This window comes from Borostomias antarcticus, assembly GCF_949987555.1.
Source record: "Borostomias antarcticus genome assembly, chromosome: 20".
NCBI classification, from domain to species: Eukaryota; Metazoa; Chordata; class Actinopteri; order Stomiiformes; family Stomiidae; genus Borostomias; species Borostomias antarcticus.
The window spans coordinates 3,308,315-3,328,314 of record NC_140253.1 but is presented as its reverse complement, the minus strand read 5'-3'; the positions used below and the strand labels follow the sequence as shown (position 1 = coordinate 3,328,314).

Sequence of the window (20,000 nt, the reverse complement as noted above, 5' to 3'; positions counted from 1 at the left end):
CGTTTAACGCTGGACCTAAGTGTTTTTTTAAAGGCCATTACAGCCCGGCGCTAGCAGATGCTAATACGAGAGGGGAGCACTAATGTCGGAACACTCCAATAAAAGAGATGGACAACTAAATTATATAATTGGAGAGACCGGGTAGTGCTGGTGGAGGTGGAGTGGGCGAGGGTGTGTGTGTGTGTGTGTACGTGCGTGTCCGATGATTCATAGCGTTCCCTTGACGCCGTCCAGAATGAGGAAGTGAGCGCGGGCCTCGCTGATAACCCATTGGCCGGTTGGGGGCTCCCGATCAGCCATTGGCCAGCTCCCCCCCTTTTTTTCCTAACTGAACATCCAGTGCTTCCCCTCGGGATGTTGTGGTGTGGTTGAATGGCGTGTGCTGTCGTTAGTAGAGGCGTGCTCTGGCCAGCGCTGGGCTGGTAACCTGGTCATTTCACACCTCGGAGAAAGTGTGTGTTGCTTGTTGGGGGAGAATTAAAAACAAATAAGGTGTCTCTACATGAGAACCAAAATGTGATTCTCTGGGTCAGACTGAGCATCTGCACACACACATTAGCTTGAGATGTGTGTGTGCATGCGTGTGTGTATATGCGTGTGTCTGTGTGAGTGTGTGTATGCGTGTGTCTGTGTGAGTGTGTGCATGCATGTGTGTCTGTGAGTGTGTGTGCGTGTCTGTGTGAGTATGTGTGTGTATGTGTGTGTGTGTGTGTGTGTGCATGTGTGTGTGTGCCGTGCGTGTGTGTATGAGTGTGTGTGTGCGCTAGTGAGACAGCAGGCGTGTGGTCCCCCAGGCCGTCTCTGTCAGAGCCGGGTCGCTAATAAACGCATCCGCCCAAACGCACAACCTTAGCGCCGTGGCAACGCATCCTTTGCTAACACTTCCTGTCATCTTCCTGCTGTCGACACAGCTGTGGCAGGTGAGCTCTCCTCCCGTCCTCCTCTCCTCCTCCCCTCCTCCTCCCTACTCTCCTCCTCCTCCCTCCCCTCCTCCTCCCCTCCTCCTCCCTCCTCTCCTCCTCCCCTCCTCCTCCCTCCTCCCTCCTCCTCTCCTCCCCTCCTCCTCTCCTCCTCCTCCCTCCTCTCCCCCCCTGCTTCAGTCCCTCCTCCCAGAGTCACCTAGTCTATTTACATCCAGCTAATGAACAAACAGGAACAGATGCCACAGAAACAAGGAACTTAATACTGGCTCAGGGTGGAAAACAAGGTGTGTGTGTGCGTGTGTGTGTGTGTCTGTGTGCGTGTGTGTGCGCGTGGTGGGGAATAGGCGAGACAAAACAATCAGATAGCGATTAAGAAATACTCCAGAGTAGCTTTGTTTTCAAATTAGCTCAGCGAGAGGAGAGGGGGAAATACCCTGGCCTCCTGACTCACTTCTTTATCTACATTAAAGTGTCACTTGTCATTGCGGCAAACACAATAAAACATGCGTTTTTAAATCTAAATCTTTGTTCCTTTCAGAGGGAGATGAGTGGGGTGGCTGTCTCCTTCTATCCTCTCCTCTTCCCTCCTCTCCTGTCCTCCCCCCTCTCCTCCTCCCCCCTCTCCTCCTCCCCCCTCTCCTCCTCTCCCCTCTCCTCCTCCTGTGTCGTCTCACATAGCGAGTGGGGATCTGGGGCCTTGCTGACAACGTGCAGCACAGCTCCTAAAGCAATAAAGAGGCAGAGAGAGAGAGAGGGGGGGGCAGAGAGAGAGAGAGAGAGAGGGGGGGGCTGAGAGAGAGAGATGGGGGGGGCAGAGAGCGAGGAGGGGGGGGGGTGGAGGGTGCTGCATTTGTTCCATCTGAAGTCCTGTGTATTTCAGCAGGGCAGAATGTTGGAATTTTAAATTCCTTTCAGGGGCCACTTCTCCAGCCGGACCCCCGCTGTGTTGAGTGACCGGGGCCGCTCCGTCAAATGGACGCTGCGCTTGTTTACACGGCCGTCACGGGAATACGCCGGTGTCACCCAGCATCGACCGCTAACCATAAACTCCCTGACAACTGCCCCAATATCCTCTATAATACCCCGAACATAACCATGAGACATCTGCCCCAATATCCTCTATAATACCCCGAACATAACCATGAGACATCTGCCCCAATATCCTCTATAATACCCCCAACATAACCATGAGACATCTGCCCCAATATCCTCTATAATACCCCCAACATAACCATGAGACATCTGCCCCAATATCCTCTATAATACCCCCAACATAACCATGAGACATCTGCCCCAATATCCTCTATAATACCCCCAACATAACCATGAGACATCTGCCCCAATATCCTCTATAATACCCCCAACATAACCATGAGACATCTGCCCCAATATCCTCTATAATACCCCCAACATAACCATGAGACATCTGCCCCAATATCCTCTATAATACCCCCAACATAACCATGAGACATCTGCCCCAATATCCTCTATAATACCCCCAACATAACCATGAGACATCTGCCCCAATATCCTCTATAATACCCCCAACATAACCATGAGACATCTGCCCCAATATCCTCTATAATACCCCCAACATAACAATGAGACATCTGCCCCAATATCCTCTATAATACCCCCAACATAACCATGAGACATCTGCCCCAATATCCTCTATAATACCCCCAACATAACCATGAGACATCTGCCCCAATATCCTCTATAATACCCCCAACATAACCATGAGACATCTGCCCCAATATCCTCTATAATACCCCCAACATAACCATGATACATCTGCCCCAATATCCTCTATAATACCCCCAACATAACCATGAGACATCTGCCCCAATATCCTCTATAATACCCCCAACATAACCATGAGACATCTGCCCCGATATCCTCTATAATACCCCCAACATAACCATGAGACATCTGCCCCAATATCCTCTATAATACCCCCAACATAACCATGATACATCTGCCCCAATATCCTCTATAATACCCCCAACATAACCATGAGCAAACCTCTATCAGTACTGGACTAACTCATATCTTTCAATACTCAACTGCATGTTTGATGTCCTGAGTACAATATCCCAACTCACTGAGTATTCTTGTGTGTGTGTGTGTGTGTGTGTGCGTGTGTGTGCGTGTGTGTGCGCGCGCCTGTGTACTGTATGTGCATGTGTCTGTATACTGATGTGAGTGCACCTGTGTGTGTGTGTGTGTATGTCTGTGTCTCGGTGTGTGTGTGTGTGTGCGCTCGTTAATGAGTACCTGCTCACCTCCTGATGCGCTAATACATGCAGCGGTTTGACAGACCGCCGTCTCTGATAATGAATGCCGTCTTCACCTGCCAGCGACTCGGCCAGACAAACAACACATATACCGCTGAAGAACAAGGTGTGTATAGGGACGGGCGCGCGCGTGTGTGTGTGTGTGTGTGTGTGTGTGATTCTCACTCTGACACCACTCTGAACTTTGACATGACAGGTAGCAGATGCCACTAGCTCTATCTAACCTGCATCGCCATATGCTAAGAGAAGCATTGATGACATCACCTCGTCTTCAGAGGTGGGAGGGCGGGGTCAGAAAAAAAGCGCGGCGATGAAGAGTAAAGAGATCTCTAATTACCGATAGTTCAACTTAGTCCAGGAGTGTGACACACACACACACTCGTCAACTACTCTACTCTGACTAGACACTGCTCTCGCTGACGGAATCTCAAAGCGAGCTTCCGGTTGCATGCGGAGCGGTAAATCATTTCAGTTATGTTAAGATGTAGCGAAACAAAACATGAGAAAAGATGACAGGAAGGAAGCACGACACGGATCAACCTACCTGCAAGACAACGACACAACTACCGCTGTTTCAACTGTCACTAAACCGGGGGCCGTTTCTTTACAAAGTAAGGGGGGGGGGGGGGGGGCGAGGTTCGGTTACGTGTGTGTGTGTGTGTGTGTGTATCGGCGCACGCCGACTCACCTGTCCCGGCTTCGCCTGGACGGGAAGGCCGCGTTGCAGCCGGACACCGTGCACACGTGCATCTCTTTGAGGTGCACGTTCTTGTAGTGCAGCTTGACGCTGTAGGAGCTCTTGAAGCTCTTCTTGCAGACGTAGCAGATTTTGGGGTCGGGGCTGGAGCAGTGGTGCTGGTCGTCGTCCGGCGAGTGCGAGGCGGGGAACTTTGGCGGGCTGGCGCCGTAGCCCATGGACGAGATGAAGCTCTCGTGCAGCGCCGCCATGCTGGCGGCCGCCGCGGCGGCGGCGGCGGCCGCCATGCCGCCGTTGTACAGGCCGTACTGGCCCATGCAGAACATGTCGTAGGTGGGGTCGCTCAGCTCCTCTTTGATCTTGACAGCGCCGGAGGAAGGGGGCGGCGGGCACGGGGAGGGCGGGGAGCGCCCCTTCTCCTCCAGCTCGTTCCTCAGCCGCGCCTCCTCCTCCTCCTCGTCCTCCTCCCTGGCCGCCGCCTCCTCGTCCCGTTCGGCGTCCGCGCCGGCTCCTCCTCCTCTGCCGCCAGCGCCGCCGTGCTTCTGGTGGTGATGCTGCTGCTCGTCCACCTCCATCATGTCGTCGCGGTAGAACATCTTGGAGTCGGACGCCTCCGACTCGTTCTCGAAGTCCCTCTCGTGGTCGTCCGGCTCCTCCGACGTGAAGCTGCCCATGCACCGCAGCTCGCCGGGTGCCGCCCCTCCTCCTCCCCTGCCGTCGGTGGCGCCGCGCTCCTCGCCGTGCCTCATGGCCACGCCCCTCAGCGCCAGGCCGGGGCTCATCTCGTCCGGCGAGGGCGACTGGTGCCCGCTGCCGCCGTTGTTGTTGTTGTTGTTGCAGTTGCCGTTGATGTTGACGCCGCCGCCGTTGTTGTTGTTGTGGAGGTGCGAGGACGGGTGGTGGTGATGGTGGTGGTGGTGATGGTGGTGGTGACAGCTGTCGTCCTCGTCCTCATCCTTGTCGTCGTACTCGTCCGCCACGTCGATCACCTCCTTCTCGATCTTCACCGGCATGCTGGACTTGCGCGGCTTCTTCTTGGGGGCGGGGTCGCCGACGGGCGGGGGGGCGTGGTCCAGCGCGGGGAGGCGGTGGGGCAAGGGCGTGGGCCCGGCCTCTGAGACATGGAGGTTGCCGCCACCGCCGCCATTGTTGTTGTTGGCGTTGGCGTGGGCGGCAGCCGCTACCGCCGCCGCCAGCAGGTGATGCTGCTGCTGCTCCATGAGGGAGACGGCGGTGGCGCCGCCGGGCAGGATGGGGCTGGTGGGCAGCGACACCGGCGGGCTGACCAGGTCGGCGGGCGACAGCAGCGTGCGGTAGAACGGCGGCACCGGCTGCACCGGCTGCACCGACTTCAGCGACGGGAACACCAGCGGGCTATGCAGCGGCGACTGCATCATGGGGTCCAACGGCGGCGTGGCGAAGCCCAGCGGCGGACGCCCGGGACTGGTCAAGTGAAAACCGCCGCCTCCTCCTCCTCCCCCACCTCCTCCTCCTCCTCCCACGCCGCCCTTGGAGATGACGGCGCCCGGGCCGCGGATCAGGTCCTTGTCGCGGTTGTTGCGCAGCATGGGCATGTGCAGGCGCGGGTTGGGGTTGGCGCTGTGCCGGTTGCGGCTGCGCAGCGAGCTGAACACCATGTTGCAGCCCTCGATGGTGCAGCGGTGCTTGATCTTCAGGTGCACGGCGTTGTAGTGGATCTTCAGCGTGCCCTTGTCGTAGAACGTCTTGCCGCACGAGTTGCAGCAGACGCGGCCCTTGCGCGACGTGGCGCCCATGCGCCGCATGCGGTGCATCTTGGAGGAGAACGACGAGTGCGTGATGCTCTTCGACTGCTCGCTCTTCACGAAGTGGTGGTGCGCCTGGTGGTCGTTGAGGGAGTTCTGCGGCGGCTGGGCTTGCGGCGGGCCTTGCTGCGGTTGTTGTTGTTGTTGTTGTTGATGCTGCTGTTGTTGTTGTTGCTGCTGCTGGAGCTGCGTCTGCTGCTGGACGGAGGGCGTGGGCGAGACGGGCGACGCCCGGTTACTCGGCTCCGTCTTGGGCTCGACGCTGTTGGCCAGGCCCACGCCGCCCGCCGCGCCCCCGACGCCACGCCCGGGGCTCTGGCTGCTGCGGAAGGGCGACAGCGACACCTCGGACTCGCTGCTGTCCGCCAGGTCGCCCTGCCCGGTGAGGCCGGCCTCGCGCAGCCTCAGGCCGGCCGGGTCCAGGGGGAGGCCGTTGGGGGGCAGGCCCAGCAGGGGGGCCGACGTCGGGTTGATGTACTGGAAGGGCAGCAGGAAGGCCAGGCTGTTGGGGATGTTCTCGAAGTGATGCACGCTGGACGGGCTGCTGCTGTCCATGTGACCGGCCAGGCCGGGGCTGCGGGTGCGGTTGTTGCTCTCGATGAAGGTGCGGATGCCCGAGTCGGTCTTGGCGGACGGCACGGTGACCGCCTGGCCCTCCTTCTCCTGGATGGCCATCAGCTCCACGATGGACTTGGTCTCGCCGAAGCGGAGGAACTGCTGCAGGGTGATGATCTCCTCCTCGCGGGACATGATGGTCCAGCGGTCCAGCACCTTGCCCGCCGCGTCCTGGACACACACACACACACACACACACACACACACACAATGACGTTATTGATCGCGCATAATCATGTGTGGTCAGAGCTATAGCGAGAGGGAGGTTCGGTGGTTGTGTGCGTTTGTCTGCATCGTGTGTGTGTGTGTGTTGTTGTTCTCGTGAAATTCAAGGGGGCCTCCAGGGCGAGAAGAGTGATAATAGAACTCCATCTGAAAACTCCTCCTCCTCCTCCCAACCTCCTCCATTTTTACTCCTCCTTTTCCGACGTTAACTAGCCATGCAAATGCAGTCATTAGACACACAGCGAGGAGTGTGTGTGTGGGGGGGGGGCGGAGTTTAATGGAGACCGCTGGGGCCGGGGCGATTAGCGTTCCAGGCCCCTCCCAACCGCCGCTGCCGTCGCTGTAGAGGACGGCGTGATCTATTCGCCGCGGCGGTGCGGCCGTTTAACACAAACAGCTTCTCCCTGAACGACGGGACCACCCCCTGCTGAGACTCCCTCTGTAGACAATCACACCACGGAACCCCCTCCACACACACACACACACACCCGGCGCGTGTTGTTTACGTCTGGTGATATCCAGCCAGGAGAGGAAGAGAATAATACAGGGGAAAAAGGCCGCTAATAGAACTAATAGATTAATTAATGCGAGTCACTAATCACACCTTGGTTGGCAGCCATTTTCTTCTTGTGAGGGAGGTTAATTCACAAAGGATAGGGCGGAGGGGGGGGGGGGGGGGGTAATCTCTGTGTGTGTGTGTGTGTGTGTGTGTGTGTGTGCTGGGGTTATGATGGTGCTGGGACATTCAAATAAGCTCATGTTTATTCATGCGGCTCTTTGAAGACGCCTCGGAGGTGACACGGCGCGGGCGATCGAGCCCTGTGTTCATTAGGGCGCGCCGGCGAGCGGTACTTACCGCGCCTTATGCTAATGAGGTTTACAGGGCGCCACCGCGTATCTACAAGCCCCTCTCTCATTAAACATTGACGAAGGCGCGCGTTATCGGCCGGCAGCGGCGGCGTCGGAAGAAATGCAAGTGCCTGCATTTACAGTGCTGCTGCTGCTGCTACAGGGCTTGAGGGGCCTGAGGGAAGTTTGTGTGTGTGTGTGTGTGTGTGTGTGTGTGTGTGTGTATGGTGTAATGAAGTGAATGTTGACAGTAGATATTTTACACGAGCGCGGCCTTGATGTTTCCCAACCCTGTATTTGGAAGCGTGGGAAAGCGGTTTTCATCCGTGAGGAGAACGGGACGATTCCGGGGGGACGATTCCGGGGGGAGGCTCCAGCACTCGTCCGAGAGGAGCTCTTTCCTCGGCCGCTGGGACGTTCTTGAGAGAGATGATGCTATCAACCGCTGAAAACTAAAACGCCTAAAGCTTAAAGTTTCTTCTTTGAAGAAAAAAAAGGAGGAAAAAAAGGAAAAAGAAACGTCGCTCTCACGTCCAGACATGGCAAGGGATTCTGGGAAAAGAATCTTGGCGAGGCCCGTCCTGTAGCTTAGCGGTCGGCCTCGTAAGGTTGATGGCCCGGTGGGCTGGTCCGCTGGTGTGAACTCACTGGAATGTTCCAACCTCACAAAGAAGCAGTTGTGGATGGTGACAATCGATCAATTATCAATTTACTTAATTGGCTTGCTTTGAATGGCAGGCTTAGGCTTGGTTTTTGGTACAAAATGTCACGTATAAAGTTCTGTGAAAGACACGGCTGCTTCTGTGAAAAGACAAATTAACAATGTGTGTGTGTGTGTGTATATGCATGATTGCATGTGTTTGAGTGTGTGTATGTGTGTGTATGTACGAGTGTGTGTGTGTGTGTGCATGTGTGACTCGAACGTGCGACACCAAGGCAGCGGCGCGCCGAGCAACGCGACAATTAGACCCATCGCTACGGTAACGCTTCACACTGGCGCTCCTGCCCGACAGGATGTATAAAAGATAAATGGCGACCGAGTGTAGAACGCTGTACAAACCAACATCTCACAAGCACAAAGACCCTGTAAGAAAACACAGGATTAATGTTTAAAGACAGAGAGAGAGAGACAGAGAGAGAGAGAGAAAGAAAGAAAAAAAGTGTTGAGGAGTGAGAGAGGGGTGAGTGGTTGTACACCCACTGCCCTCAGAAACATGAGAGAATTGAAATCTACTGAGACGAAACATCAATAGTTGTTGGGGTATTTGTTGTTAAATATACATTATAAACCATAACACTTTCATTCTGAGTGCACGGACCCGTTTTTTTTTTTTTGCCCGGAAGTATGGCTTTCAATTCTAGCCTAGGTCCTTTTCTTTCAGCGCTTTGACCATTTGTATTTCCATTTGATTTAATTGAGAGATGAAAAAGCAAATGAGAAAGTGAATTGTTTAGCTCTGTGGATGACGGGACGGACGCAGGAGGATCGCGCAGAAAAGAGCTGCTCAAAAATGGATGAGGGACGATCTCGCGTAGCAGTACGCAACACGCGCGGCGGACTGAAACGTTCGCTCGCTCGCACACACACACACACACACACACACACACACGGTTCCTCAACTGAGCATTCTGTGAGACCCAGATGGGGCGTCTCCGACCTCTACACCGGCTCCCGAGCCCCGGCGGGGCGGTAAAGCAGCGTCGTCTGATCTATCACAACACGACACTTGTGGGAGTAAGCAGCTAAGCGCACCGCTGGGATACTGTTGCACTACGGAGAACAACCATAAATATATCATCTTTTGAGACTAACAGTAGTGACTAAGCCCCCACTCATGGTGAGAGAGAGAGGTTTGCGCCAGTATGTTCGATGTGGGGTTCAAAGGTCAATGGGATGATTTGGACATTCTGGCCCACGGGCAATTATGTAGCTTATGTAGTTTTCTACTAAGGCTGACGTGGCTGGGGCCAAGCGTGGTTCAGCCACCTCTCCTGTTCTTCCACCCCTCCTTCCTCCTCCTCTCTCTCCCTCCTCTCTCTCCTCCCTCCTTTCTCACTCACTTGTTGTTAAATCAAACAAAAGCCCGAACGCACGGGTCGTAATGTTTACCAAATGGAAGCCGTTAGCGGCGGCCGGGGCCAGCCAGGAGTCAGGACGCAGGTCAGTGACAGGCCGGGGCTGAGGCCCGCGCTCTGCTCTGCGGTTGGGCTACGCTGGAGGCTCCGTGGCTGAGGGCTCGGTCTCTCTGGGGGCTGGGGTCTGGTGGTCTCTCTCTGGGCTAAGCAGAGGGCCTGGGTTATGGCTGGGGTCTGGTCTCTCTCTGGGCTAAGCAGAGGGCCTGGGTTATGGCTGGGGTCTGGTCTCTCTCTGGGCTAAGCAGAGGGCCTGGGTTAGGGCTGGGGTCTGGTCTCTCTCCGGGCTAAGCAGAGGGCCTGGGTTAGGGCTGGGGTCTGGTCTCTCTCTGGGCTAAGCAGAGGGCCTGGGTTAGGGCTGGGGTCTGGTGGTCTCTCTCTGGGCTAAGCAGAGGGCCTGGGTTAGGGCTGGGGTCTGGTCTCTCTCTGGACTAAACAGAGGACCTGGTCTGTGGCTGGGTTAGGGCTGGGGTCTGGTCTCTCTCTGGACTAAGCAGAGGACCTGGTCTGTGGCTGGGTTAGGGCTGGGGTCTGGTCTCTCTCTGGACTAAGCAGAGGACCTGGTCTGTGGCTGGGTTAGGGCTGGGGTCTGGTCTCTCTCTGGACTAAACAGAGGACCTGGGTTAGGGCTGGGGTCTGGTGTCTCTCTGGGCTAAGCAGAGGGCCTGGGTTAGAGCTGGGGTCTGGCCTCTCTCTGGACTAAGCAGAGGACCTGGTCTGTGGCTGGGTTAGGGCTGGGGTCTGGTCTCTCTCTGGACTAAACAGAGGACCTGGGTTAGGGCTGGGTTAGAGCTGGGGTCTGGTCTCTCTCTGGACTAAGCAGAGGACCTGGTCTGTGGCTGGGTTAGGGCTGGGGTCTGGTCTCTCTCTGGACTAAGCAGAGGACCTGGGTTAGGGCTGGGTTAGGGCTGGGGTCTGGTCTCTCTCTGGACTAAGCAGAGGGCCTGGGTTAGAGCTGGGGTCTGGTCTCTCTCCGGGCTAAGCAGAGGACCTGGTCTGTGGCTGGGTTAGGGCTGGCGATGATCTGAAAAGAGGGGCTAGGAAAACACCCCCCATTTCCTCTGTTCCAGAGACGCCTGGACCTCAGTCAACGGGAGCTTAGACCCACAGAGAGAGAGGGAGGGAGAGGGAGAGAGAGAGAGAGAGGGAGAGAGAGAGAGAGAGGGAGAGAGAGAGAGAGAGAGAGAGAGAGAGAGAGAAACCCAAGCTTGCATGTAGGGAACCATGCTGCCACAGACTGGTGAAGGATACGAAGGGACAAGCTTGACTGGAGCTGGGGTCCAAACGGGGGAAACATCATGTGCTTTTATTTAAAGTTCAGGAACTTCTCATTTCTTCTGTTTTTTTACAGCCCCTCTCCATAACCCTGGTGTGTCATGTTAGATTCTGCACTACCTTGTTTTATGGCACCGATATCAAGAGACCGGATCGCAAAATCTGGCCCACAAAAACACAGTAAATACACCATAAAGTGCCAGGGATAATAAAAAAAAAAAACGTGTGACAACACAAGAGCATATTCATAGCATGTCCTGTGTTCGAAATTATTTCTTTGACGCTCAGCAAAAAAAAAAAAAAGCACAATTAGAAGGCGAGGTTGGGTTATATTGAAATACCCCTGGCACGTTTTATATGTAAATGCGTTTTAAACTGTGAGACTGGGTCCGTGTTCAAAGAGAAGGCAGGCTATGAAAACCCACTTATGAATCAAACACCCTCGTTAACTGAACACTGCTTCAACCCCCCCCCCCCACCCCGTTGAGAGGAGACGTCTAACACCGTATTAGCTCTGTGTCTTCGCGCGCGTGTGTGTGTTCCAGTGTGTGTGTGTGTTCCAGTGTGTATGTACTGTACTACTACATATCATAACTCTGTACTGGGTGGCATAAATTCCGAGACAGCTCTGCACATATTTGCACACAAACATTCGTCCCCCATGGTCTAGCTACTACCTCTCTCTCTCTCTGTCTCTCTCTCTCTCTCTCTCTGTCTCTCTCTCTCTCTGCATTAGCCTAGTGACGCCCGCTAGAGCAACAAATTCGCCATTAGCAGCACTTTTACAAGTAGGCACTCATATCCCAATTAGCTTAATGTGGCCCCTATTTTCCCCGGATTTCCAGCCCTGCCCCCCTCTAAACACACGCACACACCTCCTTGTAAAAGCTCATTAGTCCCCCCCCCCCCCCTCCCCCTCGCTATGACAGATCACCCAGTCGTGGTGAGTCCCTGACTCCCCTCACCGGCGCCGTAGAAACCCTGTTTGCCAGGTTAATGACAATTATCCAATCATTAGAGCCCAACGAGGCCGGCTGGGTCTGTGTTTTTTTTATCCGGTGGCGGAGGGCGAACCCCCGGTTGATTCCGCCGCCACCCGGGGCGTCGCTCGGAATTAATACGCCAACGGCCTTTCCTCGGCTCGCTCGCGGCTATCTCCGGTAATGTCGGTAGCGCCGCCGGCTGTCTGTCTGTCTGTGTGTGTGTGTGTGTGTGTGTGTGAGTGTGTTGCATGCGGGGCTTATAAATTATCGCTGACAAGGAGGATGAACAAATTATGGCCTTGTCATCGTCCGGGGCAACCACTGTCAGTGAAAACAAAGCAGACAATTATGCAATTAGCCGCACGCCATGTGCTAGCGCGCTAACGCTAACGCTCGCTGGAGCTGCTAGGACTGCAGGGTGATTTGCATTGGGGATTAAGAGGTTGAGCGTATACACACACACTACACACACACACTTAGCTTTTCAGTAATCATCGCCTATCCTATTAAATGATGGGGTGTAATTGGCAGGTGGCACAGAGAGCTGCTCCCCCTTACCCAGACACACACACACAGCGCTAATATTACGCATTAATATGACCGGGCTGTTCGCTTCCAGTCGCACTGTGGCCCCGTGGTGTGTGTGTCCTACGGGATAACCCTGACCCAGATACACAGATCTTAGGCTGCTGTGGTGTGTAGTATGGGTACAACGGTCAATTAGCATTTTGCGTCCGCAGGCCTATGAGATACATCCTAAGGCCATTTTGCGGCATGTAGCCCTAGCACGCTAGCCGGCGTATAGCTTGCGCTGTCCGCGCAAACCGGCCAATCGCGGAACGCCGCCACTCGCGGTCTCCGGGGGGGCTGGGGAAAGCGAGGCCTGGGAATGCCATCGATCCCACCAATGGGCTGTCGGCGCGGTCGTCCCTGTGGCGCCCCCCGGGGGGGAGGGGGGGGGGGTCCCGCATTGATCCTCCGCTCCGCCCCTCAGATCCGCCAACCTTGAGAACGCCGGTGCAGCTCGGTGCTAGCCACTTCAAGGGAGGTTAAGAAGGAGTTCCTTTATGATCTGAAAAGGTCTTGAACCCCTGGCTTCCTCCTCCTCCTCCTCCACCTCCTCCATACTCTGTTCCCCGCCCCCCCCCCCCCCCCTCCTCCTCCTCCTCATCCTCTCATCCATGCTCCTTCTTCTTCTCCTCCTCCTGGCTGCTATGAATAATGGAGGAGACGAGCCCAGTGGCGAGAAGCGCCGGGAGGGGGTGTGGGTTCACACAAAGCCCATCGCCTGGAGCCATCATCACATCTGAGGGGGCCAGCTCTCCCAAGACCCCCGGAGCTCGCTCCCATTGGCTGGCCCGCTTGGTGGGTTAGCGAGGTCATCGGTCTCAACAACCGTCTCCACTTCCCTGTACTGCAGGAGACCCGACTGGCCCGGATGTGGGCGGAGGACATTTGTAGGGAGAGGTTAGAATTAACACTCTGTGATCAGGCTCGACGGCCATGTTTAGCGCTCGACTTCAAACAACTGTGGGTTTGGTGTTGAGAGAACATGCCGTGTGGAGACCGAGCTGGAAAAAGCAGCGCAGGATTATTCTTCAAATCAATTCTCTCTGTAGAGATCTGTCAGTGACACGGGCGATTATTTATATAGAACCCGACTCATTTCCACACTGAGAGTCGCTGCAGGACCTGGTTCGGTAGAAGGAAGAAGAGTCATGAAGGAGTGATCTCGCCCCTTTAGGGCCAAGCGAGAGTTTCCTCGTGATGTCCGTCTCCTAGAGCGTCCAGCTGGCCGGCCTGCTCCCCTTAAAGGAACGCCTGGCTCCTAAACCAGGTGGGATTCAATAACGCCGGTACACGGGGCCCTCTGCGTAAACTCATACCCCCTCATTAGAACCTCGGAGCAGATCTGCTCCAAGTCCGACTCCTCGTCCGTGATTTGATTACCCCGGACCGAGGGTCCTCCGTGTGGTCAATAGCCTCGCTGATCGCTGCCAGGCAGACCGGGAGGAGGGGGGGGGGTTGGTTTGCGGTGTGCGAGAGGGAGGCGGCGCCCGCTGGCGGTGCGGGGCGGCGGTGATGGTGGCGGTGAGATGGGGGCCGCTGGAAGGTCTCAGCCCGCCGGGCCGAGTCAGTGATCAAGCGGTTGGCCTGGAGGTCCCCCTGCCTCCCTGGCCTCCCTGGCCTCCCTGGCCTCTCCTCCCAGCCTGATATAACTCAAGGCCTTTGGTTAAAAATTCATGACGGGGTGCCAGTTGTTGCTAAGGGGCCGCTAATCGAGAGGAGTGAGATTTATAGTGCATGGCTGGGGCCTGTGTGTGTGTGTGTGTACGTGCGTGTGTGTGAGTGGACGGTGAGTCACAATCTGGCACTCCCTAACGTCCAGGTGGCCCTCTGTGAACCATTTTCTCCTGTTTTTTATTTTATTTTTTATTTTTTATATATTTTTTTTTATTTCCCAGGCCCGCATCTCTCCCTCCACCCATCCATCCATCCATCCATCCCACTTTCTCTCCCTCCATCCCTTTCTCTTTACCTGTTTTTTGGACGCGGCTGTCTTGAAATAAAGAGTGTCTGCTAGCCTCTGCTTCACCCCCCCCCCAGCAACCCCCCTCACTACCCCCCTTTGTTTTAAAGCTGTCCCACTGCAGTCTTCAAAGGCTGGGGGAAAGAGGACCATCGTCTGGCTTCAGACCAGCAGAGGTGCAGATGGGGCGGCACATGGAAGACATTTCAAGGCCTTTATACACACACACACACACACACACACACATACACACACACACACACACACACACACACACATCGGAGCAGTACCCAGCGACCCCGCGCCTCAGCTCTCAGATCAGAAACTGGAAAGGAGCGAGCGGCCGGGGGTAGTTAAATCTGAGTAGCGTCCTGGCTGGGGGGGGGGGGGCAAGGAGGGGTGGGGTGAGGGGGGCTGATCTATCGATTCCCCATCTCTTTACAAAAGACGCCGGGCTAACCCTAAGCGGGGGCCTTGCGGCGCTGTCGACCCCGCGAAAAGTCAGCGGGCCCCAGTGCGTGCCCTTGGGGGACGCCTCGGAAAGAGAGGTAGAGAGAGAAGGAATGAGAATGAGAGAGAGAGCCAGGGGGAAGCAGGGGGGCGTGATGGTGAGGGAGGGAGGGAGGGAGGGACGGTGCGCCTGATGGTTCACATTTAATTGAAGATGATCCGTGTGACGTGCCGTGATCTGGCGGCGCGGGCCAGATCGGTACCGGGCCTGGGAGACAGATGTGGGGGCCGACGCTCTGGTCTGCACCCCCCCAACCCCCCAGGGCCTAGGGGGAGCAACGAGGCGGCTGAGGAATAGTCTGTCTGTCCGGCAGGGGGTTAGGAGCAGTGTGTGTGTGTGAGGGGGAGGGGGGTGTTTTGCGATGGCCTCCTTTTCTCCCCTGCCTCCGTCACGTCTCCTTTGTCTCCAGGACCGTTTTGGCGAGCGGCCGGACGGTGATGGGGGTGTGCGGCGTGTTTGTGACGTACGTTCGCACGGCGCCTCTTTCTCCCCTTCCGTGTAAGACCCGCCCCCGAACAGGCATCATCCCTAAGCTGTCGACGGAGGAAATAAACCATTAGCTGGGCTGGAAAGAGAACAAGTACAATTGGGAAACCTGAGGTTTTGTTGAATTTTCGGGCTAATAGTGACTAATGATACTTTTACATGAGGCTCCAATGTTTCCAAATCATGGATTTAATCTTGAGGTCATTGTTGGAATTACAATGATCTTCCAGCAGAAGGATATGAGGTCTCTATTTCAACCTTTTTTGACACTGATTATCAAAAAATGATGATAGGCATTTTGAAAAAATTTGCCCTCAGACACAAAGCGCTGTGAAAAACCAAAGAGAACCAGCCTGCTGCATATTTCACACTAAATATTGAGGTCCCAACAGATGAAAGTAGACTAATGCCCTGGATGGACTGTATCAGATCTACAATGTACAAACTTTTTGGGGCAGCAACACACACACAAACACACACCATTGCAGCAGCTCTCCATGTCTTCTCTGAGCAGCTATGGAGCTTACAGCAGCAGGAGAGAGAGGGAGAAAGAGAGAGAGGGAGAGAGAGCTAAGCTAATGGACTCTTTACTTAATGTGATCAGAGGCATTATTGACATGCTGCCAGGAAGAAGCAAGACCATTAACTCAACCCCTCCTCCCTCATCCAGCATCCCTGTAGCTAGCACTATTTCACCGCCTGGCTGCCAGCAGTGGCACCCAGGGGCCTCTAGGGGGCTCTCTAAGGGACTTGGCAGCGTAGTGTATAGTATCTGGTAACGCTGGCTCTTATCTACAAACAAACCGGTACATTTACCGACGACACTAGTGATGGCACGAACGCACTACAGGGGACAACAGGCTTTACAGATTGCAGGCTATTGTATTGCAGTCATGGGGGTTATCTTATTACTGGAGGGATGATTTACTTTTCAAGTAACAAACTTGATATGCCGCGATGAAGAGATGAAGAGAAAGCCAAGGGTATGCTTAAGTGTGGAAAGTATACCCCCCAATTGAAATCCCAATGGTTCGGCCCCTCTGGTTTTGAATGGGGCTCGTTGGGATTGTTGCCTGGCGCTCGGGTCGGCCCATTCATCTTAGAGGAGGTGGGTGGCACTGTGGCTGCAGGGTGATTTACTCGAAGCCACCTGGATGCCAGAAGACATCCATCCTTGTGGCACAGAGGCTCACATATCCAGCAGTGCGGATAGAATGTGTGTCTTAGTGTGTGTGTGTGTGTCTGTCTGTCTGTGATATGCTCGTGTACTGTCCAAAAGTGTGGGTGTGTGTGTGAATGTACAGCACTGTAAGCAACTTGGCATGCAGATGCTTTGTGTGTGTGTGTGTGTGTGTGTGTGTAACAGGAAGCCATGCGGGGCCGGTCTCACGGGGCATGGTTCCAGGTCTCTGGGTCTGTCTACTGTCATAAGTTCCATAATGGTGATTACTTACTGCAAAAATAAACATCATTACCACCCCACCCTGCCTCTCCGCACTGTAACCCATACACGCACAAAAGCTCTGGACCATCAAAACACACACACACACACACGCAGAAATATCAAACTGTACTTTTCTTTTTTTTGCGTTTACGTTTTTTGTGCGTTTTTTTTTTCTTTCTGTGATCCATGTGCGTGAGCGCACGGTGTGCCGCGCAGTAACCCCAGAATGAATAGCGCTCGTTTCGGACGCTTCAAATGAAACTGGACTCCATTTCAAAAGGTTTGAGCATATCAGCGAGGGGGGAGAGCGGAAAAACAGTTATACCAGAACGGGAGAGAGAGAGAGAAAGGGGGGAGAGAGAGAGAGAAGAAAGAGAGACCTGTAGATAAAGGAAGAAGGGGTCATTTCGAGATCGCTCGTACGGCTGCGGCAGATGTTTCGGTGCGTCCGCGTCACATCTGGACGTCTGACACACTCTGCCCGTTTCGCTGGACCTCTCCTCCCCTCTCTGTAGACGTTCATGGTTCCTCACGGACCCACTAAAGCCTGGCCTCTCCCCACACCGGCCTCTAAAAACCCCCCGGCCCACCTTCCCAAGCCCAGCCCCTCCCCACACCGGCCTCTAAAAACCCCCCGGCCCACCTTCCCAAGCCCAGCCCCTCCCCACACCGGCCTCTAAAAACCCCCCGGCCCACCTTCCCAAGCCCAGCCCCTCCCCACACCGGCCTCTAAAAACCCCTGGCCCACCTTCCCGCCGTGTCATTTACGCTCCGCAGTTAGCAGCCGGATCGCCTGACGATGTGCAGATTTTCGGGGGGGGGGGGGGGTGTTCATGGCAGGTCTTTTTTAATTTAAATGTTCAGGTTTTGTTTTATTTTTAGATCCTAGCTGTGACAGCCCACCCCTCAGAACCCCACGTGTGATTTTATGACCCCTCGGGGTTCCTTGGTTCACCTGAGCTAAACTGCCTCCTCTCGCTACGCGCTCATTGGCGCCGACAGAAGCGGCTGTCGTTTCGACTGCGTAGTGGGTCCTGTGAGGGTCATACGGTGCTTAACAGCTTCATTGTTTTTTCTTTTCTTTTATTGTTGTGAGCAGGGGGGTTGCGGGGGGGGGGGGGGGGGGGGATGGGAGCTGACTGATTCCTGGATCCTGAACAGAGGTGATGACGACGTGAGGAGAGGACTGTCAGCCCGGCCCTGTAACTCGCCGTGGAGTTTCCTTTTATAAACGTCGACTGCGTGACCCTGTCAGAACCACGGGCGGGGTGGGGGGCAGGCGGGGGCAGCGCGGGGGGTGGGGGGGGGGCATATGGGAGGGCAGGGCCACACATTGTGAGAGTTTGGCCCCAGAGACAGAGGAAAGGGAAGGAGTGGGGTGTGTTTGTTCAGAGTGTGTGTGTGTGTGTGTGTGTGTTTTGTTCAGTGGGAGTCACATGGACACCTGGAGACCCTGGTCCAACACAGGGGAGAATACATGACTTCCATGTGGTGTCTGTGTGTGTCTGCTTCTACATACAATCATGTGCCTGGATGCTTGTGTGTGTGTATACGTTCATGTGTGTGTGTGTATATGTACAGTATGTATCTTCGTCATGCATGTCAGGTGTGTGAGTGTGTGCGCGTGCATGTGTCTGCATGTGTGTGTGTTTTTCTGCGCGTGTGTGTAATGCTATCTGAGGCTGTTTGGGTCCAGCCTCTGTCTGTGTAGTACCGTCCAGTACAGCAGCTCTGCTCCTGATCGATCCCTGAACTCTGTGGTCTATGGGTTTCCTGTCTGCACACGCATCCAGCCAGGACAACCCTCTGCTCCCCCTCTCTGCTCCTGCTAGCGCAGCGCTACGCTACAAGCTAAACAGCCATCACAGAAACCCAATACGGCTCAGACACAAAGGCCCTTCCCCGGTGGCAAGTGTCGGCCGGCAGTGCCTGCCCCTGGTTCTTGTTTTGTGCTCCCGTGAGGCTAGCGCTAAGCTAATTTAGCATTAGCTTTAGCGTTAGCATTAGCGCGCTCCTATCCGAAACCTGTTAGGCGGGCGCTAATATGTTAGCGCTAATACCCTCTCTCCATATGAATTACAAGGCTGGGGAGAGGGACCCAGATGTAATAAGTATGGATTAGCTAATGTCCAGGTGCTGTCTGAGGGGCTGGGTGTAGAAGGGGGGGGGGGGGTGGGGGGCAGTTAGCGATAGTGATAAAACTGCTAACAGGGGGTGTCTGTCTGGTCTGTGGCTTGGAGAGAGAAGGGGGAGGGAGCCCCAAGGGAACTCCCATGGAGTTCTGGGAAATGAAGTTACTTCATTAAACTCGCCTGTGTTTTGGTGTTATAATGAAGGAAGTGTGTGTGTGTGTGAGCAGGGGGGGGATCATTCAGAAAGCGATTATTGGAACGGAGAGTTAATGTGTTTTATTTATCACACTATTGATCAGCCTAAGGGTTGGTAGTGATGTAGGTCAAAGGTTGCCAGGCTTACCTTGTCTGGAGTCTGGAGTGTGTTTGTGTGTGTGTGTGTGTGTGTGTGTGTGTGTGTGTGTGTGTGTGTGTGTGTGTTATCGAGACACTGATTGATCTGTATTGCGGTGGTCTGGCTACCCCACTGGTGACACAGAGAGAGGGAGAGAGGGAGAGAGAGAGGGAGAGAGAGAGATAGTGGGATGGTATGAGAGTCCAGAAAGGTGGATGAGAGTAGAAGACATGGTGAGGCGGGGTGGGGGTGAACTAAGGAGCGGTGTTCCCTCTGAAGTCTACATATCGATCCTGCTCACAGTCAGCAGACCTCATCCTCCGCACATGTGCCTCCGCACTTTAATAACTCCTCCCGTACACAACGTCTTCTGTAAACATGGAACTAATTCCCCAATTGGCACGGGTCTCCGGGCGGAGCGTGCGCCCGTCTGAGAGGGCGAGGCAGCGGATTGTTTTTCTCTACTGATTTTTATTCCCTTTCCCTTTCCAGTCTTTTTTTTGGCGTTGTTTTGGACTTCCATCTTTCACCAAAAGCTTAGCTTGATTAGGGAGCGTCGCGGAGGCTTCGGCGTCGACATCGAGAACACGTGTCGCGTTCCGATTCCGCTGACTCACCGTGTCATCGCGCCGACGAACCCAAATTAATCACAGACAATCCCAGAATAAGTCATAACACATTTTGTGTGTTTACAATCTATGTCACTACAGGAGCCTTGCGGGGACATTGCACTTGGCCTGAGTCTAGAGGCTGCGAGCCAGAGCACAGGGGGACTGTTTGTC

General features: G+C 54.8%; 1 protein-coding gene across 1 annotated transcript in view; it reads right to left on the bottom strand.

The window, feature by feature from the left end:
- Window positions 1-20,000, bottom strand: part of bnc2 (basonuclin zinc finger protein 2) — a gene marked incomplete at both ends in the record, with an annotated part of 70,573 nt that overhangs the window by 10,445 nt on the left and 40,128 nt on the right. Inside the window, one exon of the mRNA XM_084454458.1 lies at window positions 3,909-6,487. Coding sequence (XP_084310584.1) covers window positions 3,909-6,487 — 2,579 coding nt within the window. The remainder of the gene's footprint in view (window positions 1-3,908; window positions 6,488-20,000) is intronic.